At 46.0% G+C, this 9,348-nt stretch overlaps 1 protein-coding gene across 1 annotated transcript; it reads right to left on the reverse strand.

The window, feature by feature from the left end:
- Positions 1-1,097: 1,097 nt before the first annotated feature.
- LOC5514586 (extracellular calcium-sensing receptor) lies at positions 1,098-7,813 on the reverse strand. Its single transcript, XM_001634759.3, has one exon. It carries the CDS (start codon positions 7,505-7,507, stop codon positions 4,760-4,762), a length of 2,748 nt encoding a protein of 915 aa, XP_001634809.2. The 5' UTR covers positions 7,508-7,813; the 3' UTR covers positions 1,098-4,759.
- Positions 7,814-9,348: the final 1,535 nt, after the last annotated feature.

A 9,348-nucleotide genomic window follows, 5' to 3' on the forward strand; every position in this document is an offset into this window, starting at 1 on the left:
ATCTCATTGTGTAGTTCCAGAAAATATCCATACCTTCCCCCCCCCCCCCCCCCCCATTGGGGGGTTCAAACGCCAAGGAATTTCCAGAGGGGAGGGGGGGGGGGGTAAAATGCCCTTTTTGCTTAACAGTTACTGTTTGAATTTTTTTCCAGAGGGTTTGGAATTCCAGAGGGGTGGGGGGGGGGGGGGGGGGGGGTCATACCTCCGACACCCCTCAATAGGGGGAGATGGATATTTTCGGGAACTACACATGAATTTTTTTTGTGGATAATTCTCACGGCCGGTATAGGCCGGTTGAGGGGTCAATGGGTTAACAAATACAAAAAAAAATTAAGCCTTTTGTTTTAAGGATACTCTAGCGTTTGACTGGATTCCACGAGATAGTCGAGAGATCGGTCTGGATGGGGTTAACCGACTAGCGACAAACGGCCGAAGAAGTAACCGACTACCGACAAAACATGAAAAAATCTAGTAACTAGCAACAAAAAATATTTGCCGACTACCGACATTTAATTATTTCCCGTATTTTTACACTTTACTTTTATCGTCAATCTACAAATTCAGCCGTTTTAGAGTCTGCACTATGTATTTCCTGTTGCATAACTTTGGTAGTTTCTTGGTGTTACGGAGCACCAGCAACTAAAACACAATGGAACAAAAGCCAAAAATAAAGACCTTAGAACGAGACAATGAAATAGAGTACAAAGGCCTTGAGCACCAAAAACAAAGCTCTGTGTAACACCAAGAATTACCCAACTTTTCTGTCAATCTGTATCTGGTACAAAAGCGAATAATAATGTAGATTTACCGACAAATACCGATAATTCTCACCGACTACCGACAGATTATAAAAGTTTTAACGGACAACCGACATTCAGCCCCCACCTCCCTCCCCTCCCCCGCCCCCCATCAAGACCCTTGGGTTATCCAGGCTTATAGGGGTGTTTAGAGGGTAGAAATCAACGGATTTTCTAACAAAGTTTGGTTTTAATCCGCAAATGAGCACGCCGCCCTCGTAGAATGGTCATTCTTCTACAACCAAAACCCAAAAGAGCCTCAGCATAAAGCTAGAAATCCACCAAAACACTATGTAAATGGCAATAAATATATTCTTGGCCCTCACAACTGGCACAATTTAAAATGGACTCCCTGGACGAGGCTGCCTGGTGACTAGATACGAACTCTCACGACCCGAATCCGACCAAATCCGAGCGCAATTCCGAATTCCCGAACCACGCGGGGATTCGCTTTTGGGCATTGTTATCAAGTAGCTTCGCGATTGGCTGAAACTCTTTGAACTTGGGTCACCCGTGATGTGAATGCAGAATTATAACCATATATGAGCTCGTCCTGGACCCAGTCCTTTCTCGCGGCTTATCTCCAAGTAAAGGAAACACCATCATACACCGCAGGAACTATACTCAACCTCAACCCGAGTAACAGTGCGATTCGCGCTACCGTGGTCATCAAGACACTAGATTAAACCTGAGTTACAGTGCGACTCGCGCTACCGTGGCCACCCAGACGCCAGATTAAACCTGAGTTATGGTGTGACGCGCGCTACCGTGGCCACCCAGACACTAGATCAAACCTGAGTTACAGTGTGACTCGCGCTACCGTGGCCACCCAGACACTAGATTTTTAAACCTAAGTTATAGTGTGACTCGCGCTTCCGTGGCCATCCAGACACTACATTAAACCTGAGTTGTAGTGTCACGCGCGCTACCGTGGCCATCAAGACACTAGATTAAACCTGAGTTATAGTGTGACGCGCGCTACCGTGGCCATCAAGACACTAGATTTAACCTGAGTTACAGTGTGACTCGCGCTACCGTGGCCACCCAGACACTAGATTAAACCCGAGTAACAGTGTGACGCGCGCTACCGTGGCCATCAAGACACTAGATTAAACCTGAGTTATAGTGTGACGCGCGCTACCGTGGCCACCCAGACACTAGATTAAACCTGAGTTATAGTGTGACTCGCGCTACCGTGGCCATCCAGACACTAGATTAAACCTGAGTTATAGTGTGACGCGCGCTATCGTGGCCATCAAGACACTAGATTAAACCTGAGTTATAGTGTGACGCGCGCTACCGTGGCCATCAAAACACTAGATTTAACCTGACTTCCAGTGTGACTTGCGACACCGTGGCCACCCAGACACTAGATTAAACCTGAGTTATAGTGTCACGCGCGCTACCGTGGCCACCCAGACACTAGATTAAACCTGAGTTATAGTGTGACGCGCGATAACGTGGCCATCCAGACACTAGATTAAACCTGAGTTACAGTGTGACTTGCGCTACCGTGGCCATCCAGACACTAGATTAAACCTGAGTTATAGTGTGACGCGCGCTACCGTGGCCACCCAGACACTAGATTAGACCTGAGTTATAGTGTGACGCGCGCTACCGTGGCCACCCAGACACTAGATTAAATCTGAGTTTCAGTGTGACGCGCGCTACCGTGGCCACCCAGACACTAGATTAAACCTAAGTTATAGTGTGACGCGCGCTATCGTCGCCATCAAGACACTAAATTAAACCTGAGTTACAGTGTGACTCGCGCTACCGTGGCCACCCAGACACTAGATTAAACCTGACTTACAGTGTGACTTGCGCTACCGTGGCCACCCAGACACTAGATTTAATCTGAGTTATAGTGTGACGCGCGCTACCGTGGCCACCCAGACACTAGATTAAACCTGAGTTATAGTGTCACGCGCGCAACCGTGGCCAGCCAGACACTAGATTAAACCTGAGTTATAGTGTGACGCGCGCTACCGTGGCCACCCAGACACTAGATTAAACCTGAGTTATAGTGTCACGCGCGCTACCGTGGCCATCCAGACACTAGATTAAACCTGAGTTATAGTGTAACGCGCGCAACCGTGGCCAGCCAGACACTAGATTAAACCTGAGTTATAGTGTGACGCGCGCTACCGTGGCCACCCAGACACTAGATTAAACCTGAGTTATAGTGTGACGCGCGCTACCGTGGCCATCAAGACACTAGATTAAACCTGAGTTATAGTGTGACGCGCGCTACCGTGGCCATCAAGACACTAGATTAAACCTGAGTTATAGTGTGACGTGCGCTACCGTGGCCACCCAGACACTAGATTTAATCTGAGTTATAGTGTGACGCGCGCTACCGTGGCCACCCAGACACTAGATTAAACCTGAGTTATAGTGTCACGCGCGCAACCGTGGCCAGCCAGACACTAGATTAAACCTGACTTACAGTGTGACTTGCGCTACCGTGGCCACCCAGACACTAGATTTAATCTGAGTTATAGTGTGACGCGCGCTACCGTGGCCAGCCAGACACTAGATTAAACCTGAGTTATAGTGTCACGCGCGCAACCGTGGCCAGCCAGACACTAGATTAAACCTGAGTTATAGTGTGACGCGCGCTACCGTGGCCATCAAGACACTAGATTAAACCTGAGTTATAGTGTGACGTGCGCTACCGTGGCCACCCAGACACTAGATTTAATCTGAGTTATAGTGTGACGCGCGCTACCGTGGCCACCCAGACACTAGATTAAACCTGAGTTATAGTGTCACGCGCGCAACCGTGGCCAGCCAGACACTAGATTAAACCTGAGTTATAGTGTGACGCGCTCTACCGTGGCCATCAAGACACTAGATTTAACCTGAGTTACAGTGTGACGCGCGCTACCGTGGCCACCCAGACACTAGATTAAACCTGAGTTATAGTGTGACGCGCGCTACCGTGGCCATCAAGACACTAGATTAAACTTGAGTTATAGTGTGACTCGCGCTACCATGGCCATCCAGACACTAGAATAAACCTGAATTTTAGTGTGACGCGCGCTACTGTGGCCATCCAGACACTAGATTTAACCTGAGTTATAGTTTGACGTGCGCTACCGTGGCCATCCAGACACACAGATGCGTTTGGATCCGTATTGACACGTTTAGGCCTCCCGTCCACACTAGCACGCACGCTGGATCCAGCGAATCCGGATACTTTTGAAAACGCCGTTGAAAGTGAATCAATACTGATCCGTAGTGTGTGGACGGTCAAATCCATATCAAAATGAAACCGATGACGTCATATTGCAGGCGCGTCCGCTGCTTTGAGCATGCGCATATCATAAAAATGACATCACCCCGTACCTTTCAGCGTTTTCAAACGTTTGAATCCGTATTAGTGCGGCGCGTCCGCTGCTTTGAGCATGCGCATATCATAAAAATGACATCACCCCGTACCTTTCAGCGTTTTCAAACGTTTGAATCCGTGTTAGTGTGGACTCGAATCAAGTGATGCGTTTTCGGCGAAACGAGTCCGGATACTTTTGAATACGTGTTAGCGTGGACGACCCCTATATTAAACCTGACTTATAGTGAGACGCGCGCTACCGTGAACACCCTGACACAAGTTTAAAACTGAGTTATGGTGCGAAGCGCGTTTCCGTGGCCATCCAGACACTAGATTTAACCTGAGTTATAGTGCAAAAAGAAGCTAGCCTATATGCGCCAGTAAGGTGCAATTGGTTCTTAAAGTTTCACGTGTTCTAACGCCTTACAATAGATCGAGTACCATTTTTATAGCAAGTATTCGAGAACCCCAAAGTATGCATTGCGAGCACAGCTGAAATAGTGCACGAACATTGGCCTAATGCTGGGGCGCTTTATGATCAAGAGTCAAATTCTAGGCCTCAAAAGCATCTCTACTAATGATGAATCTATAGAATTATGACCAAGCCCATCTCTGTTCGTTATGGTGTTTAAAGTAGCTCAGTAGTAAATATTTTTCCACCAAGAGTCACAGCTGACATTCGTCGATTTTCTTTCAATGCCGGACTCAAAGATAAATGGTTATTTCTATCGGGTAGAGGGGAGGGGTATGGCGACAATCTTGTCCCTAGGGGTGGGGTACCACCGGATTGCGATTGCCTTTGGTTGGCCGCCATTGTCATAGCGTTTATTCGGAAGATATCTGTCCGGTTTCGACTTGGGTAAAACACGATAATTTGCACTTTCGGAAAGTACATCATACCAAGTACGATGAACCCAGAGGCCAGTATAGTCACACAGAGTATGAGCACACGATCCACTGCCGCTGACCCATACGAGGCGGCAAAATAACACAACCACGAGATGCAAAATGCGAACATGGCAAAGCCGATAAATTTTGCTTCGTTAAAGTTTTCCGGGAGTGTACGTGCCCTGTAGGCAAAATACGTGCACACGAGCGCCAACACGAGAATGTAGACCAAGATGACTAGTTGAACCGTGTATACGTTCTTGTCACACATGACTCGCCGTGTCGCGCCCTGTTGTGTTACTGTCACATCAGGTGGGCTAATCAGAAACCAAACAGCTGACATGACGACAGGGAATGACGTCAAAGCACTGGCCGTCAAAAACTGCATCTTATTGGTCAATAGATTACTGCGTGATGTGAGCCTCGCTTTTGCACGGAACACACGTAAGAGTCTGTCCGTCTTGAGCAGCATGATGGACGTGCCGAGGCAAAACACGACGGCAAAGACGAAAGGCCACACCCCGCACTGCACTCGAGACGGACGACCGACCAGAGAGAACGGGAAAGTGAACGTCAGTAGGATGCAAGCGAGATGAACAAACGAAAGCTCACGGTTTGATGCCTTGACGACGGCCGTCTCCCTGTGCTTGATGAAGATGGTGATCACAGTAATGCTGAGCATCGTGCCTAGAGAGGAAAACACCAGTACGATAATACCAGATGTGCTTCCCCAGCGTAAGTACTCTTCCGTTATCTGAACACACGACGTGTGCATTTCGTTAGCTTCGTATCCCTCGGGACAACCCTTGCACCCGTCTTGCCCGCGGGATGGCTTGATTAATCCCGCGGGACACGGGACGCATGTCCAGCAGCATCGTGTGCTTCCATTGACTGGGTACTGACCAGGTGCGCAGATATCGTTACATCGCGACACTGGAGTCTCATTACGCCAGCCATTCCACTTAAAGCTCACTTCGTCAAAGATTTTCAGTTCGCCGGTGACACCCTCCCATGATCCAATCTCGACGAACTTCATCTTTGCAGGTTTTGACGCATCCACTTGTAAACTTTTGATTGAGAATGAGCCATATTTGAGATCTCCATTCTTGTCAAACGACACAACAGAACCTGACAGTCCTGCGAATGAAGTGTTCTTTATGTAACCGAGGAGTTGTTTAGGACTGATGGTGGTCTTTTTAGAGGAGTTTGTGTTTTCTTTAAGGAGCGCCTGCACGGCGTACGCTACTGAATACACCGCGTCCATCACATTTGTGTACTTATTCCTCGGTAAAAATTCCGTTGTTGGTTTACCTTTTGTCCTTTCGCAAACAATCGTTACATTAACGTCGCTGTTTGTTTTGTAGACGAAGTAATTAGCAGTGTTTAGCATGTAGCTGTCATTTGCCGTTTTGTGACAGCTAAACTCCTGTTCCCAATACTCGAACATCCACGGGTTACGTTCGGAGTTAGCCGGGCTTAACCCAGATAAGTGACTCTCAAACCCCGGATTTTTTATCAAATGGGGTACCACCCCTACCAGCCCCCCGACAATATCCTGACTTAGGGACTCGAGTAGATATGAATCTCCCCATGTCTCCGTCCCAATCCAAGTCCGCTGGGTTAGCTGTAGCTCCGTTGCTACCTGCAAAAACCCGATCGCATTCGGTCGCTGGCACCATAAGACAATCACCTTGGCGCGCGGCTTTGACTTTAGTGAGGTTATGATCTGGTGTAGCTCACTCTTATACATCTCATGGTGGAATATAGCGTCTATTGCGAGACAAATATCGCGTTTTTTTAGTTCTTCTTTGAGTGCGTCCATGCCTGCCCTTCCGTACGCATCATCGGAGGCGACCACTGAGACGTATGCCCACTGAAACGCGGCGAGTAAATCTGCTATCGCCTTCGCCTGATACGTATCCGACGGAATAGTCCTCAGAAACGAGGGGTAAACATCTTTGTTGCTCAGCAAAACACTCGTTGAGGAATAACTAATTTGTGGAATGTCATTCACTGAAAGAACATTAGCGATATTTAAAGATATGGGGCTGGCAGCTCCGCCAATAACAGCTCCCACTAGTGGCATGCCTCTACCCTCGCAAAAACACGACGCGTTCCATGTTTTTCCTGCGGTGTCGCCTAATAGAAAGTCCAGCGAGGCTTCTAATGCCGTGCTTACTTTGTTACAAGAGTCTCTGATGTCGAAGCCAAGTGTGTAATTTTGTAACATGGATGAGTTGTGGCGAATCTCGTTCAACGCGTAAAGCATCGCTTCCACCCAAGTGATAGCGTAATAGTTCAAATCAGAACCTTTCCGATCTCCGACCGCTTTTAGTACATGGACGGGAAACAACCCGCCGAGTACTAAGTCGCCGTTTAAGTCCTGTACACGTTTGTTGGAATCACAGCTATGTAATGTATCAGTGCGCCCTTGTGAGTTGACGAGCAAATTAAGAAAAACAAAGAAAACCGCGACGATAAAACGCATCTCGAATCAAAAGTACACAGTGCTTTACTTCAACACTCACCCATTTAAATGATTGCGAGTGAGTCGATCACCGAGAGGTCTTTGGCTTTGATGAGAAGAAATAGATTAACCCACTCGTATCCTAAAATTATACTCGCGGATCCTACGGAGCTAATTTATGCGAGGAGCTAATTTATACGATATTACAACGCGCTTTTTCTTCTTCCAAATCAAACGAGCAAACAATTGGCAAAGGAATTATAAACAAGGTTGACAGGTGAACACTAGTATGCAAAATACAAGGATTTCAACATCTGACAACGGTCTTCTATAAGCCAAAGGCTTAATTGAGAGAGTTTTACTGAGGACTGTACTTTTCTATGAGGATGAATGGGCGATCAATGACCGTGCCACTTGTTTTTTCTTCCTCTCTCACCTGGCGCGCACCACAGGGCAAAAGCGCAAAGTGCTAATTACAAGGCGGCCCAAGAAAAAACGAAATGAGAATTCACAATACCTAGATAACTAGCGTTAAGTCTCCTTCCAGCCTCTACTCTTATTCTCAATAGCCTGTAAATTTCCGGACGCTTTTTGCCGGGGCAGCTCTTATAATTTTCCGATATGCGACGGGATAATTGATGGTAATTGTTGCATTAAAAAAATAGTTCTTCAAAACAAAGCCGTTGTCACGATTCTCTGAATTTGTTTGTAAAAAGATAAACATCACTTTTAATTCCTTCTTGCTTTAACAAACATATGTATTTCTTGCATGTATTCAAAGTTAAAATGCTGACCTTGCAATCAAATCTTCTGTTAAATCCTGTTATACGATTGGGGCAAGATTCCTATTCTGATAAGGGTGAAATAGGTTTGTCGTCCGCCAATATATGAATAAATATATTTATGACTGTGTATACGAGATATTTCTAAAAAGAAAGTGAACTAGTAAAAGTACTTTTTACGTTCAACTTCTATTTCGCGAGAAGTTAGAAGTGATATTGTATTTTCGTCTATCTATGTATTTCATTTTTAAAGTGTTGACGAGTCCTATTTCGATTCACCGTCAATATTTTCTTTGACTTAAACTCCCATGCCGAACATTAGTAAAAACGAAATACCATATATCTAAAAAATAAACACTGCCGCGTTAAATGATATAATCAAAACATAATTAATGTTCGACACATTTTCATGTATAATTTGATCTTTAAAATTTCCTCCATTCACGTTTTTGCCATAATTCTTTGCATTTTTTCATGTATAAGTTGATCTTATACATCTTATATATTGCATAATCTATTTTGAAATATTTCGATTTTCTAGTCTGTTTGTGACCCTTTGATTTTCCCATATGATACCTGGGTTTCGACACTTGTCAACCCAGATCATACAAAGGATGTTTAACCAGGGGCATGGAAAATACAAGTTCATTTCTTGCGTTTACTTAGTGTGTGACTCATGAGTCATTGCTTTGCTATGTACATAATAAGAAAAAAAACGTCAGCGCAAATAATGATGGTCTCCATGGAGAGATACCATAAAGACTCTTCATATTCCTACGCACGCTGTGGCATTTCCAATCATGCAATTTGTCCGCTTATCTCGTCTTCACACACACACACACTCCAGGCTTGGCCCCACAATTTCCAGCTAAGGTCATGCTATGGACAATCGCAAATATCCAGCGCCCACTCGGATGCCCGATCATGTATTATGCCCTGCTTCTGAATTGCCTTCAACTCTCTATTTGTTCCCTCCCCATTGAACTATTCGCCGCATCAGAACAATAGCTGCAGAAGAGGGTACCCTTTAGGCAAGGAGAGCAGCACTCGATATTTCGATAACAACAAAGACACGAGGGC

The sequence above is a fragment of the Nematostella vectensis genome, chromosome 6, assembly GCF_932526225.1.
Source record: "Nematostella vectensis chromosome 6, jaNemVect1.1, whole genome shotgun sequence".
In the NCBI taxonomy this organism is placed as follows: Eukaryota; Metazoa; Cnidaria; class Anthozoa; order Actiniaria; family Edwardsiidae; genus Nematostella; species Nematostella vectensis.

Coding starts and splice junctions, on each gene's coding strand:
- LOC5514586 (XM_001634759.3), bottom strand. CDS start 7,507: ATGCGTTTTATCGTCGCGGTTTTCTTTGTTTTTCTTAATTTGCTCGTC.